An 18986-nucleotide genomic window follows, 5' to 3' on the forward strand; every position below is an offset into this window, starting at 1 on the left:
CCTGGTAGGAGTAGGTAATCCTACCTTGCCTTGCCCAGGCATCTTTTCTGCTCGTCGGTTTTACGGTTTCTGCACCGGCGGCGAGTGTCGTGGTGGGTGGTGGCTCGCCGGTCGCCGCACCGCAGCGCGTTTGATTGACGGTTGTGCTGGGACAAACGGCCCTTGACGATCAAGAAGCTAACAGGAGCCCAAGAGCGGTTGCTGTTGCTTGGGAGCGTTTTTTTTTTGTCCTCTTGCTCCAGCTCAGAGCCTCAGACCACGGCAGCCCAACAGCTCTCCCAATAGAAGATTCTGCAGGCTGCATTCCCTCCAAAAGAAAACGTCATCAAGCAGACAAGCACTATTCGTGAATCGTGGTACTACTGTACCAGATCACTATGGCTGACAGCAATTGATCGGCTATCCATTATTTTTTTGGTGGCTTGGAGAAGGAGACGATGATGTCATTGTCATGTGGTAAGCTGAGAATTTTCTTCGCGCAGGTGAAATTATTATTGTTTCCGAACATAACAATTTGCCCCGCTGTGTGCCCCACCCATTTTATACCCGTATACGTGTACTATACGCTTCACCTGTCGCCAAGTACCAAAGGGAACGTTAAATTAAAAAGGAATAATTGTCAGCACGTTTATTTCAAAATAAATATTGTTCTACAACATATAAGCTAATTGTGCCACTGGTGACGTGCAAGTGCACTTGGGTCTTTGGGGTACTAATGATGAGATAGTGACTTTGCCACGACACGATTTCACTTATGTCGTCTCAATAAAAAAATTCACTTATGACGTTGCTAATGGCGATTGGCCGCTTAAATGGGCGTGTGATGCTATATCATTTATCTGTTTCTTGTTTAGCCAGATGCTACCTTATATTTTATAGTATTATTACCAGAGAGCAGTAGAGCACAGGGCTCAATCACCCAATAATTTCAGTGACGTCACTGCATCATTAATACAAGGCGACACCAGAAGCTAGGATCATGAGTTCATGTCACTTCAAATTGAATAATTTGAAAACCAGCTGAAACCATCCAGAATGCATTTTCACGAAAACTCAAGGCGCCCAAAAGGGTAGGACAGACTTTTGAGCAGAGACAGAGAAGGTCAATAACAAATTTTTCGTATAAAAAAAAAAGCACGGGACTCGTCACGACTAACTAGCACTAGCACGGTTAGTCTTTTACGCTAGTGTGTAAAGCCAAATACTATACTTGATGTCCAATGCAACATCACTTAAAAACAAATTGTGCAGAGTTGTGCACTCTTGTCACCATACTGGCTGCTATCACAAGCTCCTCCAAACAAGACGAACTATTTATGGATTTACCGCACTAGCTAAACTAAACACACGCACACCCCATATATTGTTGTCGATATTATTATTTATCTATTGTCACAACTCGTCGCTTGCTATGTTTTAGGAATGCCTGTCAGCAAGTTTCTACACTGAGGCGGATTTTGTTCCCCTATTATTATCAGCATCTACTCCACAGACGTCAACCTCTCGCAACCAGCATCAAACAGCTTCCCATAATCTTGCAGCGAATCAAGGGACCTCACCTCATCCCGACGCCAAAACCAATCCTCGTACCTGTACCAGCGCATGATGCCTTCATCCACCACCATCCGCTGACACGTGACGCACAACCTACTCTGGCAGTAGTGGAATTCACGCAGCCGTGAAGCCCTCTCGAGAATCTGGCTGTCCAGTTCATGAACCACTTGCTTCCGCCCATTTGCCGCGACGACCAACAGCAGGCAGTGGGAGATATTCAGGACCTCAAGATATTCCATCGAGTTCAGCAAGCATTGCAGTGCATCCATGGACACTTTAGAGCAACGAAGGCTCAGCACTTTCAACTTTGGAAGGAACTGCAGAATCGCCGAGGCAAATTGTTGATCAAATGAGCCCATGATCTTAAGTTCTGTGAAATTCTTGCAGCTCCTTGCTATCTCTTCCATAATATATGGAGGATGTCCAATGGTAGGCATTGTCAAGGACTCCAGCTCCTGCCACCTCTGGATAGCTTGACATATTGCCACTTTGGTGATGCGGTTCCATGCTGGCATAACCAACCGTTTTAAGTGAGGAGACCTGCTAGACATCAGGCAAGACTATATAGTGTTAGCCTCTTCAATGAAACAAGACCACAGAACAACAAGATATAATCAGAAGAATAATGTACCAAAGAAATAAGAACAGATTTAACTTAAGGAAACAGCCTTCCCTAGACCCCCACCTGTTTGAATGGCTATGAAATAGCAGCTATCCAAATTTAATAACACAAAAGTGCATGAAAGAATAGTTGCAATTTACATAGAATATTTACTTGTGATAATGCATGAATGTTTATGCAAGATTCAACTGCAGAGCTCATATATCACCACTAGATACAAGCACCCATTTGGACATTTCTATAGAAAACCGTAAGATGGTTCAACTATTGTGTTGAAAAATCGACACGTAGGATTACGCCACATATCACACATCAAATATATGACACATCAACATAGGAATGTGGAACCACAACATTGATAAAACATACAAGGTGTTGTTACCTTTCTGAGATGAAATGAAGGTGCTCATCCTTCATGAACAAATTGTAATGGAATATCATGCAATTGACATTCCCACAGCTAATTGCCATAGCCACCCGTAGTATTCTTGCAAGTCTCTTGTCAGACCTATCATCAACCCAAATATATGGTGATGCTCTTGTCTGAATAAAATTGGATTTTAACAATCCAAAGTCAAGAGTGCCCCAAATAAGTGGATCTGAACAGGCCGAACGCCACAAACGACAAACTTGAGATACCGGTGACAGCTCAACCAAATTTAGTTCCTTGAATATCTTCACAAGGACATCAGTGTCCATGTCCTCCCATCTTTTTCCCATCCATTTATTCTCTCCCATCATTAACAAAAATCCTGAAAAGGAACAGAAATACAATCAGTGATAAAATTAATTATCTGGCCAATCGCCATACTGCAGCCATTGCAAGCGTGAATTAATAAACAAACAAAAGATGTACATGCAGTGGAGCTAAAGTTCACAGGATCAATATCACTGAAATGTACACTGCCACAAATTGTACTTGTAAGAACGTTACATTTTACTAGTAGTGGACTGTGGAGATCAACAATAGTGAAATAGGCAGTAGAATCACAATAAATATATTTCTCAACGTTGTACCTTCCAACGTTGAATCCCACTGAAACTATGGATTGAAAGTACCAGCATCATTGATTTTTTTTTTCATTTGGGTGTGTGGGTGGGTGGGTGAGGGGTGTTGGCGCTATCGGGATCAGGTTAAGCTTAAGGAATGGTGGCTACAGTTATTTCATATTTCTTCTTCAATCTCACCAACACAATATGAAGATGTTCGTCACTGAGGACAGTATATATGGTTAGTAGACCACTGACACACAGTATAATTTTATACGATATGAAAATTCCATCTAACCCCTGATCCCACACAGAAATGTACTGTGAGTACGAATCCAAAAAGCTTTTGCATCCCTGCAAATATATTCAGCAGTAGACAGAACAAAGTGCATACAGTTTCGCTAGAGAAATTTTGAAATCACTTTGCCAAGACTACAGAAATAGACCAGAAGATTGTTAAAATAACACAAACGAAACACAGATCAACCCGAGTACCCGACTAAAATCAAGGTTATGAGGCCCCCGGGGCCCCCTCCCCCGAGACAGAGGAGAAGAAAATGAACCCCTACTGAGAACAGCTGCAGACTACGGCATAAGAAAAAAAAATCGCGGCTACAAATTTAACGGAATCACAACTGGCAATCGGGGATGGTGAATCACTAGGAACAAAACCCGAGAGTATTATTAAATTAAAGGTGAATCTGACTTGAGCCATGGAAATGGCCGAAAACTGGGTTTGATTGTTCGAAATAAGAACACAAGGAACTGGGTCTGATTGTTCGAAATAAGAACAAAGGAATCCATCCCAGCGAGCTAAGAATTACTCGGAGAAATTGCTTACCTGCACGGGAAGGAATCGGACCAAGACCAAACCAGGACGGATCTCTGCCCACACTAGACCCCGGGGAGAGGAGAGGACGGCGCTGCGGGCGCCAGCACGAAGCAGCGGAGTGCGGAGCGTCGCGTGGAGAATTCGGCCGCGGGAGAACATAGAGGGACTGACCGCGCGGCGTTTGTGCTCGGCGGAGGCGCGAGCGACAAGGTCTTCCCGGCCGCGGCGATGGCGGCCGGAGGCGGTGGGAATTGGGGCCGCGCCTCCCTCTCGGCCGGGACGACGAAGGGTAGGGGATCGACGGGGAAGGGGTACATATGACCTCAGCCCGGCCCGGGCCAGACCCGGCGGGCCGGCACGGCACGTGGGCTGCTCGGGCCACGCCGAATCGTGCACCGTGCCTGGTCTAGGCATGGCCCTATAGGCCGGTAGTGGGTCGTGTCGGCCCATTGAGCACGGCCAATTCTACGGGCCGTGCCAGCTCATAGCCTGATCTCTTTAAATCACCTTAAAAAAATTCATCTCATACAACACTTAGCAAATATGACATTCTCAATCAGATCACAAGCACAGTCTACAAGTTCTAAGTTCACATATTACAACTTCTAAGTTCACATTCACAATCACTCAATCAGATCACTTACCAAATTTCACATTCACAAATCAAAACTGAACTCAACTCCAAATGACCAAATCCAACAAAACAAAAGACACAAGAGACAATTAAGACAACAGAGCTGTTTGTGCAATACTGCCTCATTAAAAACCTTTATAGATAAAACTCACTCTTGTGAAAAACCCTACAAAGAAAAAAGAGTGCAGCACAACTCTTAATTAAGTCTTAAACATATTCAAACGTCTCAAGTCTCACATAAAACTGATACAGATTATAGTTACAGATCACACTCTCAACTCTCAAGTCTCAAGTCTCAACTCTTAAGATGTACCAGCAGCACCCCTAGTCTCAACCAGTAGCACCCCTAGATGTACCAGCAGTAGCACACCCAGATGTACCAGCAGCAGCACCCCCAGATGCACCACCACCAGCACCCCCAGATGTACCAGCTTCATCTTCATCGAGATATAAATTTTTAAAGGAATCATCCAACTCTTGGTTGTCAACAACATGTTGCAACCTTATTTCTCCTAACTCCCAATCCTTTATGTAAGCCAGCATCTCCACAGTTCAGGCAACAAACGTCGTCGCCGCTCCTCAATGATCCTTCGTGCTAAGCTGAAACATGATTATGAAGAGACAGTAGAAACATAAACTGACATAATATCTCTAGCCATGATAGATATGATTTGATATGTTAGTTTATGGTCACGCCACCAGAGAAGTAAATCAAAATCATTCTCATATGCAGTGACATTGTCACTGTTAACATAAACTGTGAGCTCACACATAACAGAATCAGATATAGATGAAGTGGGGGCAGAGGCAGGGGAAGGACCAACAACACTAGATCTAGGGCCTCCAAAGATCCTTTCCCATGTCTATTTTCTTTTACCTATATGGCTTGCAGGCTGTGTAGCCCTTTGAAACCTAGCTGCACCAAATTTTCTCTCATATTTGTTAAACAACTTATAAATTTTAGTTCTCACATCAGCATAATATGAACTATAATCACAACCAGTGTACTCTTTAAGTAACTGTAGAACATTAAATAGACCTCTCATCTTAGCTCTATGATCAAGAATGAATACAAATGAATATAGCAGAGGTATGTCCTGCTACTATTTAAGGAATTTAAGCTTCATAGGATATACAATAGATATTAGATTTTGATCTTTTTCACTTGCATGCAAGTATGAAGCAATATTAAGAGGATGGTGCAGAATAAGTGGACTAGTTGGATAATAAACACCAGAAAGAACAACAATGCTTTCATAAAATATTTTTAGAAACTCTAATATCTTCTCAGCTACATGCCAATGCCTTGCAGACAACAATTGTGACCCATAAATTGACATTAATGAACACAGAAAAAGCATCCTTATATGGAACCAAGTGTTTAAGCATAAGGTATGTAGCATTCTATCTAACATCCATATCTAACACCCTGAGCAGTACAGTAGTTCTTGAACATAGCAATTCTTTGATTAGAGGAATTCAAGAAGTTAATAGCAGATCTTAAATCTTCTAAGTAAGGTTTGAACCGCTTTAAACCAGATTTTATAATCAGATTAATGATATGACAAGCACAACGTTGATGCATAAGACTATAGTTAACCTTAGAAGGATCTACAGGCTCAGGTGAAGGATCAACACCTAAATAACCAGCAAACAGAGGTGTCAAAGTACTCATAGCCCTAACATTAGAAGAAGCATTGTCTAAAGTTATAGAGAAAACCTTATCAATCAGACCATACTCCTCAATCACACAAGCAATTCTTTTAGCAATATTTTCACCGGTATGTTTTACCTCAATCAACCTAAAACCAATAATAATTTTCTGTAACTCCCAATCAGCACTGACATAATGAGCAACAACAGTAATGAAATCTTCCTTAGCATTACCAGACCAAATGTCTGAAGTCAGTGCAGCATATTACGACGTTCAGTAAACAGCTTACTAAGATCTCTGGTAGTGGTCTGTCTAGATACCTTAACAAACCTAGGGTTATGAGCACAGATAATGTACTCCTCCCAGGCCTCTGTCTCACCGATACCTAACGGTAGATCAAGCCTAGCAATCAAGCGATACAACTCAGATCTAGCAACATTAGGTTTATAGTCCTAGATATGCATAGAACCATCAGGATTGTAAGCAAGCCTAGATTGAACCCTAGCACGTTAATCAATTTTTTGCTTACAAGATTTCTGGTGTCTCTTCAACTGACCAGTGCCAGCACTAGATCTAGCAGACAAAGTACTCTTACACATTTTATAGGTAGCTTTAGTGCAAATCTTAACTCCATTCACAGTCTCATAGATCTCATCAAAATTAGCCCACACAGCAGATTTACGCTTACCAACAGAGGTACCAATACCAGCAATAGATGGAGTAGAGCTGGTGGAGTTGATCGTGGTCCCAATCACCGTCGCCCCTTCACCACCGCCGCCGTCCAGATCGATCGGAGCATAGCCGTCTCCGAGATCGATACCGAACAACGCAACAACATCATCACGGGTGTCGTCGTCGTTCTCGCCCTCGGGGGCCAGGCCTGGCGGAAGGACACCATCGTCTTCAGCCATGGCCTCTCCAGCCTCATTCCTCAATGGTGCGAGTGGCCGCCTTGCTCGCTCTATGCCACAGCTAGAGGACGAAGCATCGGCTACCGACCTGCAAAAAGAGATGAAGGAGGAAGAGGAACAGACAAAATCAGAAACAATCAGACAGATCAAGATAGAAAAAGAGGGTTAGGGTTTACCTGTGCAGCCGAAGCCCATTGCTGGAGACGACGACGTCCCACAAGAGAAGACGACACACCGTTAGCAAGGACGACGAGTGGTGACAGAGGGAAGATAGTAACAAGAACTCACATAATCACCAAGATCTAGAGGGGTCGAGGGGAGAGAGGGAGAGGGAGATGGGAGAGAGGGAGGGTATCAGGGAGGAGGAGAAGGGAGTAGCTCGATGGCGGCAGGTGGATCGAATCGAGGTCACCGGAGTCGGGGGGGGGGGGTCACCAGAGACAGCGAGGCGAGAGCGAGAGCGACTCGAGAGGGCGGAGCGGCGCGGGTGGGTGTCTAGGTGGGGAATGAGATGACCGAATGATTTAGGGTTTGGTGAGGAAGAGGAGAGGGAGCCGGCGTCGCTTATATATGAAGGGGGAGGCGGAGAGCAGCTCGGCCGTCGCCTTGGGCCGTGGGGGAGAGGGGGTGGCGGGCCGCTGTCGGGCCGACCCTAAAAAGCTGGGCCGTGTCGTGCCAGTCCACGGGCCTGGGGTACGGCCTAGGCACGACCTGTTGTACCGGGCCGGGCCAGCCCGGGTCCACACGTCACTAGGGCGGGCCGTGCTCGTGTTGGGCTAAAAAAGCGGGCTTCGTGCTGTGCCGTCGTGCCTCGGGCTGCATAGACATTTATAGGAAGGGGGCCAGACGGGGTTAAAATCGGGTCGGGTCAGGTTGCGGGTGCGTCCGCGTGAAGCCATGAACCGTGGCTCGCCTGCTGGCTGGCCGTGTTTATGTTTTTCCATTCCACACTGGACACAGGATACACCAGCGTTGATGGATGTTTAGAATTTGCAATTACTCCTACAATACATAGCAACTTCCGTTGCCATTACCACACAACCAGATTATTAGATTGTATTTTTACTAGCAAATATATGTGTGGGTTGTAACGGATTATCATATAGATATTACGTGATTACTAGGATGATCTACGACTTGAGGGTTCCACTATGTCTTGAAATTGAACTTCTCTTGTTGTTGAACGCGCGTTATTTTAACTCGTATGAGCATGGGTTAAAAATATACTAGATCGCATACGAGACAGAAAGAGATGTGAAGAAGTAAAAGAAGATAGTGAATTCCCTTTTGTAATATATTTGAATAGATACAGATATAGATACTCCTATGTTTAAGTATAAATATAGATATAGATACAGATACAGATATGTTTAGGTGTAGATATAAATATAGGTATATATTTTGATATCATAGATTTACTTACATAAACATTAAACGCTAGCCGTTATAGGTATTTTAGTTGACAATTAAAGAGATCATTCTTATTGATCTGAGGTAAAATCTTGTGAAAAAACAAAGTCTTAGTGGCAAATCATAACCGGTCCATTTCGTGAGTTATCTAAGATGTGTTTGGTTTGGGGATAAAAAAGGAGTGCGAAATCTATTCTACTACCTCCGTCCACAAAAGAATACAATTATGGGATCCGTGCTGGTAAATCTAGTTCAAGCAGTATTAGCATTTGTGTCCAAATAAATTTTATAAAAATATATTTTATAACTAATCCAATAATACTTATTTTATATCATGAATGTTAGTGCCTTTTTAATATAAATTTTGTCGTTCGAATGGCTTGATTTCTCAAAAAGTGAGAATTGTATTTTTTTTGGATGAAGGGAGTATTTCTTATGGGCAGGATGATCCTATAGATTTGTTCAATTAGAGGAATGAAATCAGTCTATTTTATTGTTTGGTTGGAGGGATAAGAATAAATAAGATAATAGACTTGTGACTGTGGGCCGCATCTATCAGTAAAACTTTCTCTTTCCTTTGTTTTATCTCTCCTTTTTCTTTACTTGGAAGCGCTTGATTGCAGCCACCCTTGCCCACAACGCCACAGCCCCGACGCAGTTTCTTTCACCCCCATTGGTTACATCTCCGGACGCCCCCGCTTGCGATGCGCTTGAATGCTTGATGCTCAAAACACTCAATTAAAATAAGTCCAATAATAAAATCAAGTGTTTGCTATTAGCTAAGTTGTAAAAGTCAAGCCAAGTATATATAAAAAAAACTTTTTATTATTACTTTTACCTATATCACACATTCTCTTTTCTAACTGTCTTCACATTCATGTGTCCGTCGTCATCACACAAGCTCTCGTATTCAGCTGGTTGCTTACACGAAGAATCAAGTTCTTATCTTTCTCTCTTCATCATCAGTATTTGTTTGACTACAGAAGTATTATTTTACTTGCTCGTGTACACCGACGAAGACGTGCGTGCGAGATCCGGTGATCCCGATCAGACGTGACGGCGGCGGCAGCGCTCGAATCTCGCCGAAATCGCGGATGCCCTGCCCTGCTTTTGATCTGAAAAGGAAGGGAGCGCGCGGGCGCAGAGAAGCTTTCTCCCGGTGGCCGGGCAGCGGCCAGCGGGCAGCGGGCGCTTCCCGCTTCTCCTGCCTTCGCCTCACCAACAAGTCAACAACAACCGCCCCAACCCCGCGCGCGGAAGGCGGCAGGCGGCACTGCAGAGACGGAAACTGACGCGACCCATTTTTTTCCTGGGACGCGCATAGTACCCGGATCGCGAAGCCAGAATATGCTGCCAGGCCGCAGCAGCTTTTTCTTCCTTGCTTCCAGGGAGAGGGAGGCGTCACGCGTCAGACTGTCAGTCAAAAGGCATCCCGTCACCTCACCTGTCTCCCTCTCCGCGGTGTAACCGCGCTGCCAGCTCCGGCTTTTTCCTCGCTTCGCCTTCTGCGGCCGGTAGATTTCAGCGTGAAGCGGTTTGCCTGTGTGCGGGTTCGTGTTGCGGCCGTCTAATCTAATACCGTCTTATATTACCTATTAAATATATAAGAGAGTGCACTAAATCGTACCATTCCGTCGAGCACACCTTAAAAAAAAGAACTAAAAAATCTACAGTTTTTCATCCAGATCATAAATGAAAGAATAAAGCTTACAACATTCTTAACTATTTCTTATATCACTTTATTACAACATTAGAGTACTTAAACTAGTTGAATGCAATAGCGGAATTAAGACAGTTTTACATGTAAAAGAATTTATACATTTATGTTGACATTTTTATCTTGCAGCGGAGAACAACATATGATCAGAGTTATAACGAAAATAAAGATTAATGGTGAATCATTAAAATAGTGAACATTTATAAACCAAATATGATGGTAGATCATTAAACTTTTCTTTTAAAAACTTTTAGTGAGGGTTATAAATAAACCCTACGACCGTAACGTGAAAGGAATCCTCTCTGAGCCCACCAGGAGGTTTTCGCACAAAAATGTCGTCTAACATCCATCGGTCACCTGCAACATGAGGATAAAACTCTGAGCACTCGATTGTACTCAGCAGGACTTACTCGACATGAGAAAAATAAAAGACTCCAATGATATGTAAGGCTATCTGGCTTGTGGGTTATTGCATCTACAGGAAGCATTACTAAACGTGCATCCTTATATTCAATTTTATTAGCAGTCATCATTAGTTCATTAACTAACCATTCTATGTAAGCACCTATGCTATTTTCAAGCAGGTGGTAAGCAATCAGAACTATTTTACCATATTTCATATTTCAGTTCTTACTACGGTGCTAGATCATAGCCAAATCGTACCATCTCACAGAAAACGGCGATTCGCGAATCAATGTATCCCAGCTGGGTACCCTGAAACACACGCCCCACTTGTACCCTAGGCACAAACAGAACCAACTCGTCCCACTCCTGTCAAGGGGTCCAGGTCCCCGTCTAAACTTAGACTCCAAGCCCCCAACACCTGAGACCCCTAAAAGCAGATCCGGAAAGAGCCGGAACCCACGACAAGAGATTAACAAGTCTTCCTGCTCCCATAAGTAAGTATGTGCATAGGGTAATAAGTCTGTGACCTGACTACCATCCACAACAACGGACGATCCTCAATCGACACAGGTGGGACAAATGCAATCGAAGCCTCGCTCGGTTGTCTAATGAAAGGACCTAGGATGCCACCTAGAGGGGGGTGAATAGGCGTTTCTGAAAATTAACACATTTAAAAGCGAAAACGATTTAGTAATAGGAGTTTCCGAGTAGAAACTCCAAATCAAAGTAATGCAACCCCTCACAAGCTAGCCAATGAGTAAATAAATAATATTAAATAATCCTAGGAGCCTAGAACCTGCAACACAAGAGTTAGAACACGGATCAAATACATTCAGCACTGAGCTCTAATACCGGACGTGTCCGGTAGGTATATCGGCCGTGTCCGGTATACACGTGTTCTGCCAAACAGCCCCAAACTTGCTCCGTTTGATTTCAAACTTCAGACCAATCTGTAGGCACTCACTAAAGATAGTGCCACACACAGGTAACCTGCACAAGAGCTAGAGCAACACAAATATCAAATGAAATGCGAATTGAGACACGATATTTGTTTTACCAAAGTTCAGACTCCGTTGAGTCCTACTCTCTATTGAGGGGGCTGCGGGTGACCCAACGAAGGTCAGCCCTAGAGGGTACCATGAAGGTCACTCTAGTCGGAATCTTTTCCAACTCCTTTTCCTCCTTCCACTAATAGATTCCTTCCCTTGTGGCGACGGAATTGATCGTTACAGACTTTCCGAGGCAACTACAATCTCTCGGGTGCTCTCTAGTGACGCCTAGCCATCTAGGACCGAAGAGTCCAAGAATAACAAATGCGAATCATGAAATCGACAATATGCACAAGTGTTCAACTGGTGGCTTGCTCTCAATTTTAAATTTCTCTCAACCCACTAATAGATTTGGCAATTTGGATCACACACTCACTAAGAGAGGGTTGAGAGAGTTGGCAAGGATCAAAAACGTGTATTTCAACCAGCAGAATCAACAACCTCCAAAGATGGAGGTTAAGGGGTATTTATAGCCCCTTTGAAAAACTAGCCGTTGCCACCGGACACGTCTGGTATGACTTGCTGTCGGTGTGAAAAGTGACCAACAAGTGAATATTTGTAGTTTTGCCGTACGTTGTGATCGGATGTGGTCTAGCACTCAATGACATGGGGTTTATACTAGTTTAGGCAACATGCCCTACGTCCAGTTTCAATCGGTCGGTGACTTCATTCCTGAGCCTAGGTGTTCGAAGTTTATTGTGGGGTTACAAACGAATAGGAATAAGGAGGGGGTGTTAAAGGTTCGGTCAGGCTCACAACCGAAGGGCCAAGAGTGATGGGAGCTTCAACGTGCGCTAAGTATTAGAACATATGCTCTATGTAGCTTTAGAGTTCTAAAGGTATGGAGCTGTTGGAGTGCTCAGAATGTCTAAGCTAAGCGGAGAAAGAGTCGAAATGACCATCCTTTTAGGAGAGAGCGCATCCCCTTTTATAGGTGAAGGTGACGGCCTTACAAGTTAAGAGAGAGCGAGAGAGAGAGAGTGTTTCCTAGTCTTGTTGCCCACGCCATCGGGTACAAGACAGTTTGTCGGTGCCTACAATACTATTGACGCCCAGATGCATGTGGGAGGCTCCATCGTGTTCTTCTGGTATGGCAAATGTCGACGCCCACCATACTGTAGGACAAACATCGGTGCCCACAATACTATTTGTGTTCTGACATGTCTGAAAGGTTGCAAAGCACCCTTCTGGCATGGTCTGGCGGTACTATCCTGTAGGTGTGTAGGGTACGGTCCTCAGTATTGCGGTTGACTTGAGCACCTTGCCTTATCTGCTCTGCCTAACTCTTGGGTCCTTACCGAACGGGCGTCCCCAGTCGGTCCTTCCTAGTCAGCTCCGATCGCGTTGGTCGGAGAAGAGCCATAAGCGGAGGTTCAGTGTATTCCTGATTGGAAAAGTGGGTCAAAGTCAGAAGTGAGCGTCGTCCCCTACTTGGCTAGTCCTTCCAGTTGGAAGAAGCAGGTCAGAGTCGAAAGTGTGCGTTGTCCCCTCCTTGGGTAGGCCTTTCGGTCGGAGACTAGATCGCTCTTCTAGCCTATCGTTAGGTATCTAGGCTAGCCCAGGAGTCGCGCATCATTGTAATGCTGTCTGCTGGGCCAAGTTTTTGCTTGGAAGCAGGCCCATCGAGGACCCTAGGTTTATGAACCTGACAGGAGCCCCCTAGCCCTTTTGGGACTTCTGTGAAGTCATGAAGGGGTTGTTTATACTCGTTGTTCGAGAGCAACAGATGGGTGTAAGATCGTGAGTCGCTGTTGGGCATGATAGAGCGCGGACCCATGCGTCGGGCGCGACCAAGGGGTCGGGCGCAACAGAGCGTGAACCCAGGTGTCAGACCGACGAACCAGCATGTTGATCAGCGGTCGTACTGGGTGTAGGCAGCATAGTGACCATGCGTCCGTCACTATGGGTCAATGTGAGTCCCCTGTAACGTCTTGTCATGGAAACGGGTCATGCTGAGATGCGACCGCTCCCTGTACGATGTTAGAAGTTTGACTAGAGGTTGTACTTTCTAGCCCGTAGTGTTTGGCGGTGGCACGAGCTTTTGTCCAGGACCATGTCTAAGGGATCAGGCAAAGTGGGGACAGCCCTCAGATTTCGAGCGAGGCAGAGCCAACCCCCAAACGTCGATCGAGGCAGAGCCTACCCTCATGGGTCAGCCAAAGCGGAGCCAGCCCTCGGGGGTTGACGAGGCGGAGCCCAGCAAGGGGCATGGCCTTGGTGGTCCTAGAAATCGCCTCGGGGATTTTTTGACTTGCCAGCGGGTGCTTGCGAGCGCACCTAGTGGGTGTAGCCCTTGAGCCCCCAGGGCAATTCGGGTAGAATCGCCTGGCGGATTTTTTGAGTTGGCAACGTTTTGAGCCATCATTTCTGGGGGCGCGGACCCAGGCGTGTTGCGCCAACCCATACATCGGGCATGGCTAGGGGGTCGGGCACGACAGAGCATGGACCCAAGCGCCGGGCATGGCCGAGGGGTTGGTCTAGTTTCGTGCATTACCCTATCAGCAGTTTCAACAACCGGAGGGGCTAAGCTAACATCGCTTGCCTCGATGGCTCGAGTGACACGCTCGGTGAGCTCTCTAACGGGTATGTCCGAGTGGAATTCGGGTCCATCGTTCGTAACGGGGTCGGCATAGCCCTCATATGGCATTCCACTACTCCTTAACCCACCCCCTGACAGATGCCTAAGCCATTCCAAAGACTGACTCAGGTGGCTCGCTGGCCTCCCCTCGATGGAGATTCTATGGGCATGGCTCGAGGTTAGGATCGAACAAGAAGGTCAAGATGACCCTGCCTACTTTCGAGCAGATCGGGCGAGGGCCGCTGGGGCTCATCTGTATTTTCTCCCCTAGCTCTGTTTGACGCGAGACAGCCTCGAGCCCTTTGTGGGCCACCCTTCGAACCCCGGTCGGTCGTCGCTCATGTCAAATGAGGCGACTTTCGCTTTGTGACGCAACATGAAGCATTGGGATGCATCAATTGCAGATGCAATGTTTCGGATGTATGGGATGAATGAATGATTGCATGGATGAATGTGTGAATGCGTGTATAAGTAAAGATGAATGAATGACTTCATGGATGAATGTGTGAATGCGTGTATGAGGAAGGATGAATGAATGACCATGCATTAGAAGATAAAATAAAGTATGAAGGTTTGGTAAAGATACCTTGATGACTCGAGTGGCAAGTTTGAGGAGCTCTTATCAGATATGTCCCAATGGGATCCATGTCCGTCATTCGTGATGGAGTTGGCATAGCCCGCATGGGGCATCCCACTGTTCCTTACCTGTCTCTCAGTAGTCGCCTGAGCTATCCGATGTACTTAGGTGCCCCGTTGGTCTTTCCTTGATGGAGATCCTATTGGTGGGCCCTTCCAAACCCTGCCTGGGAAGGCGAAGGGTCATTTGCATGCGGTTGCGCCTTGTTTCCTATGCCTAGGTTGTGGTAGTGGTGGGCGCAACCTAGGCCACTTCCTGTTTTAACTGAGCGACATTTCGTTGGGCAGGGTGTGTCCCATCAGTCAGGACACGTCCTACCGCATGCCTATCCGCATTAAATAGGGGAAGGGAGAGGATTTTTGTCTGATTCCTTCGCCTTTCTTGACCTACAGCCTTTCCTCCTTCCTTCTCACCAAGCCCGTTCATGCGCCACGACGGTTTCTAGGAGAGAGAGAGAGAGGGTAAAGCTAGGGAGAGGAGAACTCATAGATTCATTCATGAATCTAGAGCACAATGTCAAACTAGAGGCCATCCAATGTAGACGAGGTGGTGCTAGCCGCCTTCACTGAGAAGGGGCTGCTCCTACCAAAGGAGGTGGCGCACTGGAGGGCTCCCATGCTAGGGGAAGCCGTTCCACAACCACAGGCCGATGAGGTTGTCTCCTTCCTTGCCTTCCATGAGCACAGGCTTAGATATCCTGTGCACTGGTTCTTGCATGAGCTCCTCAACGAGTGGGGCTTAGAGTTGCAGCACCTCAATCAGACTGGGGTGCTACATGTTGCCGGTTTTGTCACCATCTATGAGGCCTTCCTCGGGATGGAGCCGCACGTGGACCTCTTCTGGTGGATCTTCACTGGGTGAGCCTTGTTCGAGGGGAAGCCACCTAGAACTGCGTCGGTTGGGGGCTTCGCCTTGTAGATGAAGCCAAGGCCATCGGGCACCTACCCCGTGTACTCCCCCTACGACTCCAATCGGGGGTGGCATGGCGAGTGGTTCTACATTAGGAACCCAGCGGAGGCGCCATTCCCTCCGTTCACCGAAAGAAGGCCAGAGAGGCGGGAGAGCTGGTCATGGGGTCCCTCCAGTCGGCAAAACAAGCTAGAAGTCATCGAGGTGGAGCTTTAGAAGCTGGTGTAGCACGACCTCGATGGGTTGCGGGTGTTCCACACCTTCTTCCACCATTGAGTTGCCCCGCTAGCATAGAGGAGGTGGCCGATGTGGGCGTACTCCGGCCCAATGGATCCTGACCATGCGTCGCTTAAGGAGTTGCCGAAGGACAAGGTCTAGAGTTGACTCGACCAGGTGCTGCAACTAAGGGATAAAGAGTCCCTTGAAGGAAAGCCTGGACCCCTTCACGCCATGAAGCTATCCAATCTGGTATGCTCCCCTCTTTTTATTTCGTGACATTTTCCCTCTTGCTTTCCCTTGTTTTGACTTTGAGTCGTCCGTTTCATAGGGACTCACGGGTTACAGATCTTGGCCACATCTTTCGAGGGAGGCAGAGGGCGTAGCTCAGCAAGCTACTCTAAAGGAGGCGGCGGTTGCCAAAAAGAAAAAGAGAGCTGAGAAGGCGCATAGAAGGTTCGAGAAGGAGAAGGAGATCGGCCGGCGGTCTGGGCGGGTGAAATTAGGAGCGACATGGAGGTGAAGCTCGAGTCAGAGGAGCCCATGGAGATGGGTGGTGATGCTAGCACCTCTAAGGATGAAGGAGATAGGGGCGTCGTCGTGACCTTGGTGGAGCATCGTGAGCCTACGGCCATGTCCGCCGGTGGTGGGCGGGATACGGAGAGGCATGACGATGTTCCCATGGCAAGGAAGCATGCCACAACCTCAGATGCCACCATCGAGCGAGAGGTGAAGCAGGCGTGGTTGCCGTGCCCTTCGGAGGCATCATTGGCTTCACACCCCCTGCTCCGAGCGCGGCGAGGCATGCCGCCGGTCGGAGGAGGCATCGTTGGCTTCATACCCCCCTACTCTGAGCATGGCAGGACACGTCGATTGGTCAGAGGAGCGTGCTCGTACCCCTGCATCTTCAGGGTCAGCGCGTGCGTGTGACCCACAATGGGGAGACGCCCCATCAGTTACTCCAGTGGGTGCGCCACAAGCCAGCGGTCGTGGCCATTCGTGGGTCGATCAGGAATCGGCTAGGTCGACTCCTCCCTCAGTCGATATGGGGGGGCATGAGTCATGACCCATGAGCGGTCCTCGTACGATGAGCTCGTTGCCAGCGGGTCAGGGCTTTAGGGCCCTACCGCTTTTCGTCAAGGTATGCATCTTTGTTCCTTTTCGATCTCATAGTTGAGTTCTTTGAGCATGACTGGCCTTTACTTATTTGAAAGTGGCCAGGGACTGACGGGACTGGGCATCGCCCCACCTCCCATGCGGGAGGAGTGGAGACCTAGCCTGCTGCGAGTCGCGGCGGGGAAAGCAGACTGGTGGCAGTGCGGCCTTCCCTTCTGGGGGTTGTGCCCTTTCGGCCGGTCAGGAGTACGGTAGCAGCGACGGTGGTGGTGATGGCAGCGATCCCTGTGGTGATAGTAGAGGTTGGGTTGGAGGTGACCCTTTCGATCCCTCCCTCAACAGCCACAGTGGAAGAGAGGAGGGAAACCAGGCTCCCTACCTCACCCGATGGAGGAACACACAGCTCACCCTCCTGGTTGGAGCTAGAGGGGTCAGGAGGAGACGTGGCCAGGCTAGAAGCATAACATCTGTCGGTGGGCCACGGAGTCGAGATAGTGGAGATCCCCTGCTCTGACGAGGCAGGCACTAGGGTGGAGCCACCAGCCATCCCACCATCGTAGGAGATGGTGATGGTCTGGTTGTCGCATGATATTGTGACAGCTGGATCTTCTAGCGGGTTGGGTGCGACTCATGAGCTGGTGTGGCCCTGCCCCAGTGACCCAAGGAAGGCTCGATTGGCCCTTCGTGATGAGGAGGAGGTGGGGCTCTAGCACTTGCTTGAGGAGAGAGGACTATCGATGGAGTCTGATCTCGCCCAAAGCAAGGCGAGGCTCAAGTAGGCCTTGGAGCGGGTTGAGCTCGTCCACCAGGCAGTTTTAGTCGACCTACCATGCGTTGCAAAGGTAAGCTTTCTATGCTTTTAGTCTTTGTCCTTGACTCCTCAGTTTTTCACTAGTTGTTTAAGCATGTTTGTTTCTCGCTTTATAGGATTTAGAGGCGACGTCGATCCACAAGTCCCATTTCCTTCGGAAGGAACATGGTCGGATGGTGCAAGAAGCTACTATGTCACGATGGGTCGATGAGCTTGAGCACCAGCTGGAATCCGCTCTCCATGAGTCCCAAGACCAGGCGGCCGAGGCGATAGGAGCACGGGCGGTGAAACTGCTTGCAGCAGAATGGGTGACTGCTGCCGAGTGGGGACTTGACGTAGTGAAGGTCCACCTAGCAGAGACTGAGGCAGCGCTCTAGAAGTCCTTGGAGGCTCTGGAGATGGAGCGCAGGGCCCGGTCGGAGGCTAATCAAGAAGTGCTTACGCTTTGGGGGCAGGTGCTTGGGGCGGAGGAGTTGAACGCTCGACTGCTCAAGAAGGTGACCCAACAATAGGAATACTCTCCATCCTCAAAAGCACCCACCTTGGTATGTATCTGTTCTGCCTTTGGTTGATGCCTTGGTTTTTTCTGTCCTTCGCTTCTAAACTTGTCGTCCTTTTTCTAGAACTGGGTGGAAAAGATGATTCTCTAGAGCGAGAGCTGGAGACAGCCAAGACGGCGATCGGTCGGAGCGTGGAGGCACTAGCCATGTCCCTTGAAGAGCGACGTGCTCTCGAGGGGGAGCTAGACCAGATTTGCAACATCGCCCAGGTGGTCGTTTCCAAGGTGTTTGGGTCGGCGCCGAGCACCAGTACGCCTGTCGTCCAGCTAGTAGAGGTCCCAAATGAAGTTTGGGCGCTCATCTCTAGTGGGATATTCTACAGGACGTCAGGGGTGCTAACCTCAGTAGCGATGCACCACCTAGACCTAGACTTCGCCGCCA

General features: G+C 47.6%; 1 protein-coding gene across 1 annotated transcript; it reads right to left on the reverse strand.

Annotated features, from left to right (window-relative positions):
* Positions 1 to 1087: 1087 nt before the first annotated feature.
* Positions 1088 to 4138, reverse strand: LOC136486015 (F-box/LRR-repeat protein At3g48880-like). The gene is made up of 3 exons (XM_066482781.1): positions 4008 to 4138; positions 2559 to 2928; positions 1088 to 2094 (listed from the first exon to the last, which is right to left on the reverse strand). The coding sequence occupies exons 2-3, from the start codon at positions 2915 to 2917 to the stop codon at positions 1482 to 1484; spliced, it is 972 nt and encodes a 323-aa protein (XP_066338878.1). The 5' UTR covers positions 2918 to 2928; positions 4008 to 4138; the 3' UTR covers positions 1088 to 1481.
* Between the last annotated feature and the right edge of the window lie 14848 nt (positions 4139 to 18986).

Source organism: Miscanthus floridulus, chromosome 1 (assembly GCF_019320115.1).
Source record: "Miscanthus floridulus cultivar M001 chromosome 1, ASM1932011v1, whole genome shotgun sequence".
Taxonomy (NCBI): Eukaryota; Viridiplantae; Streptophyta; class Magnoliopsida; order Poales; family Poaceae; genus Miscanthus; species Miscanthus floridulus.

Coding starts and splice junctions, on each gene's coding strand:
- LOC136486015 (XM_066482781.1), bottom strand. CDS start 2,917: ATGATGGGAGAGAATAAATGGATGGGAAAAAGATGGGAGGACATGGAC. Junction 2,095..2,558: donor CTTCATTTCATCTCAGAAAG/GTAACAACACCT, acceptor GATGTCTAGCAG/GTCTCCTCACTTAAAACGGT.